At 48.4% G+C, this 16011-nt stretch overlaps 1 protein-coding gene across 1 annotated transcript in view; it reads left to right on the top strand.

Moving 5' to 3' along the window:
• The first annotated feature begins 3788 nt into the window (after positions 1 to 3788).
• Positions 3789 to 16011, top strand: part of NSG2 (neuronal vesicle trafficking associated 2) — a 37892-nt gene continuing 25669 nt past the window's right edge. Inside the window, exons 1-2 of the mRNA XM_040604716.1 lie at positions 3789 to 3979; positions 4365 to 4515. Of these exons, the coding sequence (XP_040460650.1) occupies positions 4387 to 4515 (129 nt within the window). The 5' untranslated portion in view covers positions 3789 to 3979; positions 4365 to 4386. The remainder of the gene's footprint in view (positions 3980 to 4364; positions 4516 to 16011) is intronic.

The raw sequence follows: 16011 nt of genomic DNA, 5'->3' as shown, positions 1-16011 counted from the left end.
TTTCTCATGCTCAGTTGGGTTTGCTTTAATGCCGTCCCTAAAGAATGGTCATGTTCAGGATCCTGCTGGCAACTTTAGGCATCTATTTTTTCCATAAAGCATCCTGCTGTGTAAATTTACTCCTGGTAGTTTGTTTGTGAAAGAGGCATTTTGCAAAGAGGCATTTTCAAATTGTAATGGGGCATACTGACCCCGAGTAGTTACAGGGCTAGTTCAGTCTCATGGAGGAAATGGAAGTTACTGGATGTGATGCCAAGGAGGGCTCTGGGAGATTCAATATCTCTGCACACCTCCCTCCACCACGCTGCCAAAATCCTCGTATGGTGCCACTGAAAGGTGTTGCTTAAAATGTGCTTCTACCCTGAAAAGTCTTAAGGTAAAAGCAGCACCTGCTTGCTTATCGCAGGTTCTTGCTGCTAGTACTCACAACTGAAAGTCTTCTAGTGAAAAAGTGACTCTAACTGCCAGTGCCCGAGTGCTCGCGAAGTTCAGCTGCGTTCTCTGGGTTATATAAAATATCTCCAGAGGAGTTAGCCCTGCTTAGTTATCAGTAGATTGGCAGCTACGTGAAAGGTGTTTTACGGTGGTAGCGATGCACAAGAAATAGGATTCACCTCATTGCCCCTTAGCTATGTTACTCTGAAGGGTATTCAAGTATAACCAAAAAAAAGTTAATATATTAAGCTCTGCGAGCATATCAGTGCGTTCTAGTGAGTAGATATGCTGAGCAAACAGATAACCTTATTTTTCATTGTGTAACCATACTTTCCACGGGTTTGCACTAGTGATTCGGAGATTTAGCATCAGTGTGTGTGTGAAGCATTGCTTAAAGCATCTCTTAAGTCAGAGGGTCTGCCCAGGTGTTGCTAAGGTACTATTTTGGCTAGCAGGATACTCTCTACCAATGTTGACGTGCATGAAAATAATTCGGTTTTCTGATCACAGAATGCATCTGCAAGCTATGAGAGACATCACTTTGTTTTTTCAACAAAGTGCTCTCGTGTCCCTTGGTGATTACCAGATTCAGGCGGACCACCCCAATGCCATTTCTATGAAGTTACACAGCGATGTTTCCTTCGCATTTTCTAATAGTAACTCCTAGTCCCTGAGTTGAAAATAGCCATTTTGCTGATGGAGGGGCTAGACTAGTTCAAATGTGTGCATTCAGTGGAAGATAGCTGTAGAGGCTGTGAATCTCTTAAGTCATCAAATCACTTTAGATGATATAATCCGTAATATATTGAAAGTTGAGAAAAGAGTTGCTGCAATTGTACTTGCTTGCTTGGAGCATCTGCCACGTGGGGAGAGGCGGACAGAGTCGGGATTGTTCAGCCCAGAGAAGGTTCAGTGGGCCCAGAGCCAGTCTCTTCCCAGTTGTGCCTAATGACAGGACAAGGGACAATGGGCCCAAACCGAAACACAGGAAATTTCATTTAAACAGAAGAAAAGTGCTTCTGCTGTGAGGGTGGCTGAACACTGGAACAGGTTTCCCAGAGCATTTGTGCTGTCTCCATCCTTGTATATAGTCAAAGCCCAACTGGAAATGACCCTGAGCAACCTGCTCTTGCTGTCCCTGCTTTGAGCAGGAGGAGAGCACTGGACAGCCTCCAGTGGTTCCTGCCAGCCTCACTGATGCTGCACATGAATGATACAAAAGGCTTGGACAGGAGCCTGGTCCAGTGCCCCTCTAGGGCCAGAGGGCTTTGGCTCAGGGTCTGGAGGATGGGCAGTGTCTGGGACAAGGCTGGGCTTCTGTCATCCTTTGTAAAATATGTGCTTTGGGATTTTCTTACAGCCTCCACATTTTGAAAGTCCTAATTATCACCCTGAGCCAAACTGTCACAGTGACATTCGCCTCTGTGAAGAGCATGAGAAAAAGACTTTGCAGGGTTTATAACTTGCTAGATATTTGCACAGATCCTAGCCCAGATGGACATTAATGGTTGATTTCTGGTATCACCGCAATATTAGAACATTTTATTGTAGCGATGTAATCAATAATCTTCATTGAGTGTTTTTATGTGCTTCTTCAGATCTATAGTGCATCCCCATGTCTGTGGGATGCAACCTGCCAGCTTGCTCTGTGGGTATCTGTTCCTGGTCTAGTCTGCAGCAGCCTGGAGTGATAGCTACAGTGAGAATCTTGCTCAGTCTTGGGCTGAATGTGCCTCTGATGGAGGGGATCTGAGAGGATCTCTGCTACTGAGCTTAAGAATTTTTTTCCAGAATTCCCCGAGTATGAACTCCCCAAACCTTATGATGCGACTGATTTGTTGCAGATAAATCTGAGAACATCCGAAAGCTATCCGCCAACAATTTTTAACACTCTGTGCAAGAGTTATTCCAAGTTAAACTTTACATATGGCAGAACCTTATTCTTAAAACCAGAAAAACTCTTGGATGAAATTTACCATAGAAGTTTAGCCTTGTGCAGAAATGTGATACGGAAAATTCCAACCCAGGCGTTAAAAACTGGCGAAGCTGTTGGAAACAGGCTCTTTAATGGGCCGTGTAAGGTATGTCAGTAGTAGGTGAGTTGTAGCTGCCCCACCTCTGCCTGCCTCTGACCCTCCGCGCTGCAGCAAGCCCCGAGCGCTGCAGCCAGCTCTCCCTCGCCCCGCCAAAGCACGGCCTTAAAGGAATTTTCACAAGTGAGTTCTAAAAGGCTTTATTACGGAAACAGTTCATGCCTTTCAGGAGTATATTTAGGTCTTCTAAAAGATGCCAAGTTGCAAGCTCTGGAGGCAAATTCTATATTTATAAACAAATCAGGCTAAAGTCATCCCAAAGTATCTCTGTCTCCAAGCAAAGTGCTGTGGCCCCATCCCGCAGGGGCTGGCGGTTTTGGGGGTGCTGGTGATTTCGGAGGTGCTGGTGGTTTCGGGGGTGCTGGTGGTTTCGGAGGTGCTGGTGATTTCGGGGGTGCTGGTGTTTTTGGGGGTGCTGGTGGTTTCGAGGGTGCTGGTGGTTTCGGGGGTGCTGGCGGGTGGGCCGGCGTTGGCGGGCAGGCTACGGCAGCACCTGGCGTGGCGGTGATGCGTTACCGGCCCCGCTTCTGCAAACGGGAGGTGAACCCCGGGCAAAGCCGAGCGGGGCCGGGGGCTTGTTCCCAGCCAGCCGGGCTGTGGGGAGCAGGGACTGACCGAGCACAGCGTGCTGCTGAGGGGCACTGCCAGGGGCAATGGGGGGGGGGGGCAATGGGGTGAGGGAGGGGCGCTGCCAGGGGCAATGTGGGGGCTAGCAACCGGGTGAGGGGCTCCTCCGGGGCAATGTGGGCGGGGGGCAATGGGGTGAGGGGCACTGCCAGCAGGGGGGGGGAATGGGATGAGGGGCGCCGCCAGGGACAATGTGGGGGGGGGGCAATGGGGGTGAGGGCAATGGGGGGTGAGGGGCACCGCCGGGGCAATGCGGGAGGGGGGGCAGTGGGGTGAGGGGCGCTGCCAGGGGCATTGGGGGGGACAGTGGGGTGCGCACTTGACCCCGCTGCGGCACCCGCGCCCTGCGCCCCCCGCCCTCCCCGGCTGCACCCGTCCCCGTGCGCAGCGGCGCGGTGCCCTCATAGCCCCGCCCCCCCCTCCCCCCCCCCGCCGCAGCCCCCCCGCACCGCCCCCGCCCCCGCCAGCGCCGCGCGCGGCCTGCAGGGGGCGCCACCGCCCGCCGGGGCGCGCGGCCGTGCGCGGCGGGGACGCCAGGGGGTGCCCGAGGCCGCGCGGGGCGGGCGCGCGCGCGGCGAGCGGGCGGTGGCGGGAGGGGGGGTTGGGGGGGGGGGGGCGGGGGGGGGCGGGGGGAGCCGCCCGCCCGCGCCCGCCCTCAGTCGCGCTTGCGGAGCCGCACCGAGCGCAGGGCGCAGCGCTGTCCCTTCAGCACCGCTCCCCGCGCCCCGCGCCGCGCACGGGCCTCAGCGGGAACCTGCCCCCGCCGCCGCGCCACCCCCCGCCGCGCCAGGGCCCAGCCGCCGCCGGTGACCGCGTGGTTTGCAGTAAGTAGGGGCTCGGCGGCGGCGGGCGGGGCGCGGGGGGGGGGTAAGCCCGCACCCCCCCTCTCCCCAGCTTCCCCCCCCCCCCCCCCCCCAGCCCCGCCGCCCCCGGGCAGGCGGGAGGATGGACCCCAACCCCCCCTTCCTTCGGCACCCGGGGGGGGGCTGCACATAAATGGGGGGGGTGGGGTGTCAAAAGCCCCCCAGGGGCTGCACCGCGGCGGCTGGCGGTGGCGGTGCCACGGGTGGCGCGGGGCGCTGGGGGTGCTGCGGGGTGTCCGTGCGAGGCACCCCGCCGGGCGGGGGGCAGCCAGGCGTCAGGGCCGGGCACGCGGCAGCCGTCCCCTTCCCGCCACCCGCCTGACGCTGACCCTCTCGCTGGCTGTAGGTCTGGAAAGCAAGGTCCGAGGATGGTGAAGCTGGGGAGTAATTTGAACGACAAGAACAACAAACCACCATCCACCGAAGATGGTTTTCAGACGGTTCCTTTGATCACGCCTTTGGAAGTAAATCACCTGCAGTTCCCGGCTCCGGAAAAGGTAAAACGGGATCAGGCGCTGCTCCGGCATGGCTGCGCACACGTACATGCCCCTTGGCTCTCACCGCCTTGGGGACTCGCTGGTCTCCGATGATATGAGCTGTGGCGTAGTGGCTGGTCGATAAATAAAAGGGCTTATCTCTCATAGCGTGTTTATCTGTTTTAACAAGGGCAATAAGCACGCAACTGCCCCCTGACTCCTTCCCTCCTCAAAAAAAAACCCCAAATATCCCTCCAGAAATACAACTGGGAAAAGCTTAGTGTGTTCCTCTTGCAGGCACTGGAGAAACTGAGGAGCAGTTTACAATGCCTTATTATCAGTAAGATTAATTGCCTGCATTAAGAGTAACATGGTAACTCTCCCGAGTTTAATTTTAATTGTTAAGCCAGTTAACGTTTGTTTTTCTCCCCATGGCTTTGCAAAGCTTATTTGGGCACTGGGGATGCTGATCTCTCTGGAGAGAGTGGTAGAGTTCCCTCGTGCGTAGGGCGGTGATGGAGCAATCCAGGGCTTGTTCCCCCAGTTGGCTCCAGCCCGGGGACAGCTTTATCCCCTTCCCACTCAGCCCTCTCAGACCTGGATGCAGCACTAAAATGCCCAGAAACGTGCATCGACAATCGCCTGCAGTTTGGTGGTTGGGATTTTTTCGATGCAGTATGTACTAGGAAATCTTTTGTCTATATCGATGGGGTGATGATGCATATCAATGTAACCTGGTGAGGACATGATGAGACTGTAAAAATCTGTATGCCCCAACAGTCCTTACAAAAACAAAGCCTGTCTGCAATGTAGTTCCCAGATACCACAGAGATGGAGCCAACTCACCCAAAAGTACAGACAGAATGATTACATCTCACAGGCTAATGGAATAATAGTAAAATTTACACTGATGATTATTGAATATATATCCTGTGTTTACTGTAGTACAAAATGATTTTTCTCTAAATACATTAGGAGAACATGATGATGGGTATGACAAAACTGTCTAGATAGACAAACCGTATTTATTTTATGATAGAGCTGTGTCAACTGCCTTGACATCCTGGGGACCAGAGCCGTGCCAGACAAAGGAGCTAGTTTTGTTCTCTGTGTGCCTCATGACAATCAGGAGCAACTTTGCTGCATTCAGGAGAGTTACACTTACATGAATTGTTGTGAATGAGGAGCTAAACCAGCCCTTATCTATGACTGATAAAATAAGATCGAGCAAAATAATTCAGGCAAAGCAGTACGATTTATCACAAACATCTGAAAAGCTCACAGGAAACCATAGATGTGTAAAAGTAGCTTATTTGGTGCTAGTACAAAGGCTCATTGAGATCACGCAGTGTCACACGATGTGAAAGGACTCATGTATCAGGTGAGACATGGATAACCCAACAAAAATCCATTCAAGCTAATAAAGTGGTAATGAGTGTTCTAACAACCACCACGTTCCAATTGCCTGTTGGTGAACAAACAGTGGAGTGTATTGGTCTGGTGTGATTCCTTGCTGATTTTTCTGTTTAAACATGCCTACATCAATAATTCACATGTTGTTAGGTTACATTACCTTCATTAGCATACATTACTGTCAATGCATCTACTGACATCCATATTTTTCTTTGCTGGAAGAGTGGGATGTATCTCCAGGAGTGCTAAGCGTGAATCAGAACTCATTAGAGTCAATGGTATTGATTTCTGCAGGCTGTGGTTCAGCTCCTGTGTGCAGTAGGCCTGGAGTTAACAGCAAATGGAGACCCATTCACAAGAAGGAGCGGTTATTTATGGTAAAAGCAAAATAATTCACAATCTGTTTCCTTTGCTTTTTGTAGAACAGATTCCGTTGGGGTGAGTTCACCCTAGGGCAGAGGGTCTATTTAAAGCGTGTCTAATAACGAGTTGAGCCTCAGGTGAAAAGCTTGGGCAAAGGCTAAGTGATAGGGGGAAACTTCAGGTTTCTACTTAGAAAAGCGAAACTTCTACTGAATTCAGTCAGTCTGTGAACCTGAGGAAGAGTAGACATGGATTTCAAGTCTTTCAGAGTGTGTTGTTTGGACTTGCCTTGCAGTCAGGAGACAAGGTTAAAAAAAAAAGCAGACCTAAAATCGATTTGACTTTTTTTCCATCTATTCCTAAAACCTGGCAGCAGTTGATTTTTAGCTTGGGCGAGTGAGAACATAAGCCAAGGCTCTTTCTGTGCCTCTTGCGTGGGATGCTGCATGAACAACCAGAGCCAAACCCCATCTTTGGTGTTGGGGTCTGCGTGCCAACAGCTCAGAAGGACTTTGCTTGCTTGTTTTCTTAAATGCAAACCCGTTGCCGCTCACTTTTAACGACAGGGAGGCAATGCTCCCGGCCCTGCTCCCTGCCCGCCCACCAGCTGCTGATCACATCGCCTTTGCCACTGCAACAAAGAGCTGGTGTGCCCTGGCATTTTCCTGTAAGTGAGATCTAGGGAAAAAAAACCCTGCTAAATACTCCCTTTTCTGGGCTTCTCTTCTCCGTGAGAGGGTATCGTCATTTAAGAAACTTGGCTGTCAGCCTGGGTCTAACCTTGGGTCTAGGGCAGTCCAGGGTGCATGAAAACCAGAGCAAGGAGGTTTGGCTGCAGCCTGGGGCTGTGTGCTTGCTCTAGCTTCAGTCTGCCTGGTAAAGGAGGAGCAGTACCAGCTCTGGCTAGCAATCCAAGAGTATACTGTGCTGGGCAACCCAAGTGCTGCTACTGCCAGTGTGCCAGAACGCCTTCGTCTGGTCTATGTATATTGCATGGCAAAGGTTTGCAAGCTGTCTTAATTGGTAGGCTTTTTCTAATTAAGTCTTAGCCGCCTGCCTGCATGTTGAAGAGAAACCTTTTGTTTGTCAGCATACTTACCTTTGCAGCTCCCTAAAAGCACCCCATGAAGCCTATGGAATCTACAGACTGAAAAATCATGTTTTAAGGGCTTTAAATACCTGATTCTTCATTTGAAGGATATTTTTGTAACTGGATCACTTGAGAGTCACTTGAAGCGACTCTCAGCATTAACCTCTGTAGCTGTTTCACCGTAGCTTCATCTCTTTGGAAGTGTTTGCTGTGTCTGGCGCCCCTTTCAGAGAGAGGATACAGTGAAAGAATATAAAAATGAGGCTTTTGCTCATGTGATGTAATCCCTGAAACCCGTCTCTTTTCAGATTGCTCCTTGATGATAAGAAATCATGTGGGGGGTGATAGGGGGAAGCGCTTTCTTAAAGGCATGCTTAAACTTACTGTCTGTCCTTTTGGAGATGCTTTCCTAACAGGCTTGTTTTCTAAAGCACTGTGAGCTTAGCAGCTCCCTCCGACTTCCACCTTGACGCTGTTGAAAAAATGCAGGCAGGAATTCAGGAGGCTGGAATTTGGTAACCTCTTCTAAAAATTATTGGCCACTGGACTGACTGTTTCCTTTTCCACCAAATGAGGATGTCTCCTCCTAAGACCTGTGCTGTTCCTCCTGCAGCATCAGCATTCTCCTCGTTCTGTCAGCAGTTGTATGGCTGCAAGGGGAGAAATGTACCTGGGACAGTAATTTCTCCCTCAGGGTGCTAAGCGTGCTGAGTATTTGTATTTATTGACTATCTTCAAGCATTTCCCTTGCCCCCTGTTCTCTTGCTGGGGTGGCACATTTGCAGAAGGCAGAGACAGATGCTCTTAAATCATTTCTGCGTGGCCTTTTTGCTGAAATCCACCCATGTAACAGGAATAATAGCCATCACTGGTGACAAGCTCTTGACCTGGCTTTTTATGTCTCTGAATTTAATTTCTTCTTATTCAAAAAGAAAAGAGAGAGGAAAAAAAAAAAAGTCTTTTTTTCTTTTAGGACCAAAGGGAAAAATGCTAGCTCTTCACTTGTTTTCCTAGGTATAGACAAAGCTTTGCCTGTAATTGTTACATGTCTCTGCAATGATAATGCTAAAAGATACGCGGCTTTTCAGGGACCATACTGTTTCACTGAAATTTTAAATGAGATCAACAACTGGGGACCCCTTGGTCTCATAGGCTCACTTCAGTATAATCCAGCAGGAAATGCCTCTGTTCTGGCAGTAAAAATCCCAATTTTACATAACACAAAAGTGCATGAACGCTATTGTCAGGGCTGAAAAAAACATCCGGCATCTCTTTTGTGGTGAAGGCTGCAGAAGGCTTATCATGTGGCCCATTGTTCTTTATTTTTAATGCATCTGGAGGCTTGAGAAATAATTTCTCTAGTGACAAATTCCTACCATCCAGCCCAAGAAATTAAAAAAATAGATGTAAGTGCTCTCTTCAGATGCTTTTCCCATCCCGTCCTCCTGCCACTTGCCCTCCTCGGTGGCACCCCTCTCTGAGTGGCCGAGGCCACGCATTCACACAGAGTAATCAGGAGTTCCTGAAAATCAGGGGGGTCCCTTGTGTTCACAGCCTGTCCCTATTGGTTTTACAGAAAATAATGTTTTGTCCTGGCCAGCTGAGCAGGCATAATTAATAGTATGCTGGATGAGTGCTTTTGTACCTGGGGGACTACTTGCAACTCTGTCTTGAAATACTGATGTCAGTCTGCCCTCGGCGAAGCCCAGCAGCACATGGCAGCTCTAGCCAGCCTGAAGGCACATGCCATCGGGGCAGCATGGAGCTGATTTCGGGGTGCTGCTACGTGTGGTGGGGCCGGAGGCAGCTCAGCCTTCCCTGCCACTGCCTGTGGGGCTCCTGATGCAGCCAGAGGCAGGCGTCTGTGCTGCTGTGCAGCTGCTGCTGAATTGGGTGGGATGGAGCAAATGGCAAAAGGAGAGATGGGGCAGGGCTAGTAATAGTGGCAGTTGAAAGAAGGAAGAGTAAAAGGCAGGAGGAGGATGCGAAGGGAAATAAAGCATGACTCAAAGAAAGGAAGGGAATAAAAAGAGAGTACTGAGAATATGAAGGAATGGGCAGGCTGTCTTGCCTTTCTCCATCCTTTCTTTTCTCCACTTGGGATACTCTGCCTAATCCCCACAAATACCAAAGTCTGAGCCTTCCTCTCCTGTGACATTGTCCTCCTCCCACGCTGCGCAAATCCATTTGTCCTCTAGATGTGTATTTGAATGTAAACATCGCCTCTGCTCATTAAGCTGTAATAAATATTTGCAGCAACGCACACTGTGGCAGCGCAGGGTTTCAGGGTAACCTTTTTGGTTTTGTTTGCCTGTTTTGGACAGCCCCACTTCAGGCTCTGGGCAGTTCAAAGAAGCTCCTCTTCTTTGGACATGGCTGCTGTTGGGCTAGCCTTCCCCTGGCACCCAAGACCTCTGCTCGCCGGCGCTCCGCTCGTGCAGGGCTGCGCTGCAATCCAGGCATGTGCTCGCAGCCTTCGCAGACACCTGGGGTAGCGTTCGGCTGCCTCGCTTGCATACAGATAACGTGTTGCTGCTGCAGATCTTCACTGTAGAAAATCTCGGGATTTGTACAGCCTGTGCAGACATGTCTCTCCTTAACTGCACTGCTTAGGTGGTTTAAAGCCACCGCGTGCCCGTTTTTGTGACCTCCGTCGCCTCTCTTAAACCCCGTTATGTCTGCACTGCACTTCCTAGAGCTGCGTTCTGCAGAAACAGCAGAAATGGACACAAGAGAAGTGTGTTAGGGTACGGATGCTTGGCTAAGCCTGTTGTAATCGAGTCTTTCTTCTAACATGAAAGCCCGTTGCTGCAGGTGGTAGTTATTTTAGCAAGACCGTGAAGTGAACCCCACATAGCAGTTACTGGTCTGGAAAGTAAGACTGGGCAGAATTCTTGACCAGTATAAATCAGTGTAGTTTAGATGAAATCAATGGAGCTCTGCTAATTTACCCTGGCCAATTTACCATCACTACAGCAGAGTGATTGATTCTTTTTTCTGCTTTGCTATACCTTCTCCTGGCTGAACCTACTGAAATCAATTTTTGTCACCCATTCTCAGCCTCCTGTGCGTTCCTGATGGTTATGGTCACCTAGGGATTTGTAGGGGGACTTAGCTGAATAATTTCCAAGCTCCCTTTGTGCTTGCAAACTATGTCTTTCCCTTCTGAGCTGCTTTCAGCTCCCAGTGCAGCCTTTGCATTTTGTGCTGCCTTTCATCGGTGATGTCAGGGCTGATTACATTTGCTGTCTTTGTCCTTTTGTGATGTTCCTTATGCCTGGAATATCCTCCTGGCACTGATTCAGGAGACCACTTTTTTTCTACCACCCTCTGTGAAACTCATTTCCAGCACAACACCCATTAGATGAGCTGATACAGGGGAGAAAAAGCAGTGTTTCTACTGACTGTGGCTTTCTCTATTGACTATGGATTTGTTCTCAGGGTATCCTTTGCTTAAATTTTCTTTCTTCCCCTCCCCCCCCCCCCCCCCCCCTTCTTTTTTCTGCTTGATATTTTAGGTGTTTTATGTGTTCAGATAGTGACTAGGATGCCATGGGGACTACCATTACGTACATCCCAAATGCCAATTTTAATATTAATCTCTGGGAGGTCTGCCTGCTGAGATGTGTCCATCCTGTATATTTGGAAGCATAGCTGCCTCTCCCATGGGATGGGACATAGTCATAATTATTTGGGAAATTTTTTAAAGACCTGATTGTTTAAAGATCTGGGAATTGGCAGCACAGTGATTGCCAGGTAATCTGAGATTACTGATCCAATCAGTCCAGCCTGTCCTGGTATTAGCAGTAGTAGTCAGTGCAAGAGTCAGCAGAAGGTACAGGAGATGCTGCAGTAGGCATGGACCTGCTCATGTCTATCAATGTTTCATCCTAAGCCCGCAAAGGAAGAGATTGTTTTAAGCCCTGAAACATGATTTTTCCATCTCTTTTCCTGTACTCTTCTACTGCTAAGTATTTTAACTTCAGCTGCTTTGGCAACGTGAACATCTCATTTGCTCTTTGAAGCTGGCTATGTGTGAGGATTAGAGCTGGTAGGTCACTGGAGAATTTGGTGTGCGAGCAGGTGGTGAATTTTAGCCAAGCCCTGGCTTGCAGCACGTAAGCATAGAAACCAACTCAGCCAGAGCAGATCTGGCGCCAGGACTGGGGGTCACCATTTTGCAGTTGTCAGTAACCTGGATGGCATGCCACAGCGGGGACTCTCTCTGAGGTCTTTCTCAGCTGTTGGTGCTCAGTTGGGTAATGAAGGCAAAGGAAACCACGTCATCGGTGCCAGTGGTAAGTTTATATTTTCTGTTCTTTCTCTGCAAGGGAGGAAGAAAGACATAGAAAGGAACGAAGCCGAGAGTCTCATTTTCATTTAAAAGTGAGCATGACTAATCCGTATGGAAGCTGATGGGCGTGTTAACAACCATTTTGTGGGACTACAAAGTCCGGCTTTGAACTTGGAAGAAACCTTTCCCCTTGTTAGGAGAAACACATTTTGTTTATCTCTTCTGTCAAGCTGACAGCCACTCTGAGTGAGAGACTCTTCATTATTAATAATCCCGGGAAGTAGTATTTTAAATTTTTATGGTTTGCACTTTGCAGCACCTGAACCACAATATATTACATGCACCGTGGCAGTGAAGTGGGAATTACAGAAGGGCTGCATGTCTTTTTCCAAATGAATAATTTAAACACAATGCCAGTTATGTTAAATATTATTACTCATTTCTTCAGGGAAAACCATAGAGCTCAAACGCAAATATAAAGTGGCAGTAAATGATGTTACGTTTAGTCAGTCTGAGACAAGACTCAGAATTCATATCAGTTCATTTTCTGAAACACTTACTTCATCCCATTGCAGGAAAACCCTTTTTCAGGTTCCATGCTTAATGTGCTGGTTTTCCATTTGTCCTACTTCGTGTCCACTCTGCTCCTTCCTCCTCAAAGCAAATGCTTTTACTATAGTTCACTTCATTAGAAGCTTTCTTTCTTTTTTCTTTCAGCATCCAAAATCTCTAGATTTCCCAGCAGTCTCCTACTGTTTACTTTTTCAAGGTTGTTGATGATGGATTTCCTGCTGGTGTACGCAGACTCTCATCTGTTGTTTCTCACCTCAGCACACCTATAATTTTCCAAAGCATCACTACAGAGAAGGTGCCTGGTCCTGCATTCATTAAAGCTGAGGAAAGGTTTTCTATTGATTCCAGTGGTGTCACTAGCATTAAGCCTAGAATAATAAGTGCATTTAGGTGTAGGGCTCGATAAATGTGTTAGCAAACAGCATCATTAGAAAAATCTTTCTTGTGTGGAGCAGCATGATAGATACGGCTTGCTGTCCTGTCGTGTCTGAGGTTTTATGACTTTCACAGGCCATTCTGTATAGAGCGCTACTGAGCTTTTGCAGAAAAGTGTTTGAGGGATTGGAATGGGGAACCAGAAGATGCAAAAAAAAAAGGATAGAAAATAAATACCTTTCAAGACATGGAGAGTATTATTTCAGCTGCCAACCTAGGATGATTAAGGACAACGATTCTGCAGGGAGCTGCCATTTTCCATAGGACAGCTGACTTCCTACCCACCCCAGCCATATTTTGCTAGCCCCTAATCCCGAGAATGTTATATTTAAATGGAGAATGTGCTGGAGCTCCTGTTATCACTCAATTAATGAAAACCTGAGAAAACACAGTGCACTGTAAGTAGCAGCGAGCCGTGGTCTGTCATATTCCTGACTCAGCCACCAATTGCTGGTGTGACTCAGCACAGTAGGGTGGTGAGACACTGGAGCAGGTTGCTCAGAGCAGCTGTGGATGCCCCATCCCTGGGCTGCTCAAGGCCAGGCTGGACGGGGCTGGGAGCAACCTGCCCTGGTGGAAGGTGTCCCTGCCCGTGGCTGGGGGGCAGGAACTAGATGGTCTTCAAGGTCCCTTCCAACCCAAACCATTCTGTGAAAATTCTATGATTACTAAACTTTTTTTTTCTTTCTTTTTTTTCCCCTACTCCGCCATCAGTAATATGGGGATACTGGGGTCATGCTGGTATGTGAAGCGCTTTGAGCGATCTTGCCAAAGAATGCCACAGGAGCCTTGCATCAGTATTATAACTGGCTGTAGGAAGGTGACTGATGCCAGTTTAAGCTCTGATCTGGCCAAAGCACCTAAATGCACACTTAACTTTAAATATCTGACTAATCCTGCTGATGTTAATAGGACTAATTGCAAGCTTAAGTGCTTTGCTGAATTGGAAGTTAATGAGTTCAAATGCTAGATAAACCTGGTTATGGAGTAAGCTGCAAGGACTGCAGTGTGGTTTCCTGTAATTAGAGAAGTCTTTTTGCTGGTCCTTGGAAACCCTATTCTCTCGTCCTGTACTAGAGTCAGTAGTACACCATCTAGTAGTACTTCATCTAGGAAGCAACTTTCAAAGAACAATTTTATTTTGGATGTAAAATGAAGGAAGTCCCAAGTAATTTATTTGTGTCCCCTTTACTGCATCTGCCATGAGCAGCACAGTCTCTCTGCAATTTAAAGGTGGAGGGTTTCTGGGAAATAGCGTGAAAACTTTAAGAACAGGTCATGGTAGCAACATAATTTGCAGGGCCATCCCCTGAGCTAGCGTTCATCTAGGCTCCATCCACAGTACCAGCTTTAAAGGACTGTGGGTAGGCTGGACTGAGCTGGCAGAGAGGCTGCTCTCTGTGGTGGCCGATCACAACACACAAAGTGGGGCACAGGCATAAGCTGGTGCTGGATCAGGACCTGAATAATGAAACACAAAGGCTGACAAGACAAAGGCTTAGGCAATCCAAAAAGTTGATGGGACTGTCCTTGCTCTTTGATGTTAATTTTTAGGTGTGCGGGCTTGCTTCATGAGGTGAATAAAAATCATAGCAATAATTCTCTGCCCGAGTAAGCTCACGGGTAGGGATGCCAACCTGAAACAGCCAGACCCTTCTCACCATGAGTGTGAGTTAAGACAAGCCTTAGGGAGCATGCAGGAGGAGGTGAGAGCTCATGGTGGCAAGTGTGGAGAATAAGCAGAACGGTGTTTCTGAAGTGGGGATGGAGAAGGAGCTAATTGTCTTTTTTGGGAACATTCCAAGAGACTACTTGCCCATTTAAGCACTGGTTCAGTTGTTTGCATTTATTGTCTGTACTCGGGAGGCCAGAGCACAGCCAAGCATTGCTGCCAGCTCTGGAAGTTACCCCCTTTCAGCGGTTCATTTCTACCCTCACAGCATTGCAGAGCAGGGAATGAGGAGATGGGCATTTCTTTCACTTCAGTTTGCTTTGAATTGCAACCTGCACAGGATCCCAGTCTTACACTCCCTTCCTCTGGTTTCGATGAAGAATAACTCTATTGAAGTCAGCAAAGCTGCAAAACAGGCAGGGGGAAGGAATGGGGATCGTTCCGTTTGCTGTGGTTTGTAACAAACGCCAGTAGCTCTCCCAGGAAACCTGTCATGGTGTGAGATGAATGTACCTTGTTTGCATCGGAACAGTGGGATCCTGGGCTCTGATGGAACTGCTCTGGGGCAGCCGGTGATAGATGAATGCTGATCATTGCACTGGCTGTGGAGTCAGTGCGATTTTTATTACTGTACATCCAACAGCAATTTGGTTAGAATATCTGAAAGACTTTACTGGCAGGAATTTTTCCTCAGTGACAAAATAGAAAGAAAAGGTAAAAATGGAGTGGTGGCAGGGAGCAGGGGGAAGGCAAATCTTCTTTCCCACCCAACCCAAATGAGAAAACTGGAAAATGAAAGCAGAACCACCAACCAAAATAGCAAAACCCCAATAATGCTAAAAAGATTAAAAAAAAATATCTTTACAAGATTAACTATTCCTTTTCTAAATTTGCACTTAGATTAATACTTTGTGCTTTAGAAAATTTCTTTGGGGTTTTGAGCAGCTCTCATTTGAACTTGTTTCAGAGGCACTCACAACTGACGTGCCTGGGCGGCTGTCGCTGTAGCAAACGCTCCGCTGACAACTGTGTGTGGTGCGTGTGTGTGTGCGTATCCGTGTGTTGCCATCTGACAGTGTTTGCTCCTTTCTCTGGATATTGCTATGGTCGCCGTGGCTGGTGTGGCCTCGGTAATGCTCAAGGAGTGTGATGAACACAACTCAGTTTCCAGAAGCCTTTGCATGGGGTGGGGATGGCAGCTTGTCGGATGGAGAAGGGGTGAACGTGGCTGCAAAAGTGGCACCCGTGCTCAGGCTTATTTATTTAGGCTGTAGGGGACTAAGCAAGAGTTAGCTCTTTTCCTTTCAATGTGCAGCCCGTGCCCTCGACAAAATGACATTTTCATCATTACTGCCACAATATTGAATGCTTGCTACCCCTACACTACAGGTTTCCACTCTCCTTTAAAGAGGAGACCTTACTGACTGTCTTTCTTCTGCTGAGTAACTCCACCAGGTGTCTGACAAAGATACTTCTGGAGAGCAGATATTTAGCTTTTGCAATGCCAAAAGGCATTTAGCAAAAGTACTTCTTACCTCGTCTAGTGAAGCTTTTCGACACCTCTGCAAATTTCTCTGCAGAACACTGACCAGCAGGATGACTATGGCTGTGCGCACACACACATTTCGCTGCTGGCACAGTCAGCAAATTGTGTTTCAAGTAGGTTCTGGTCTGGCT

The sequence above is a fragment of the Falco naumanni genome, chromosome 8 (genome assembly GCF_017639655.2).
Source record: "Falco naumanni isolate bFalNau1 chromosome 8, bFalNau1.pat, whole genome shotgun sequence".
Classification (NCBI taxonomy): Eukaryota; Metazoa; Chordata; class Aves; order Falconiformes; family Falconidae; genus Falco; species Falco naumanni.
This window is presented reverse-complemented; position numbering and strand designations above follow the sequence as displayed.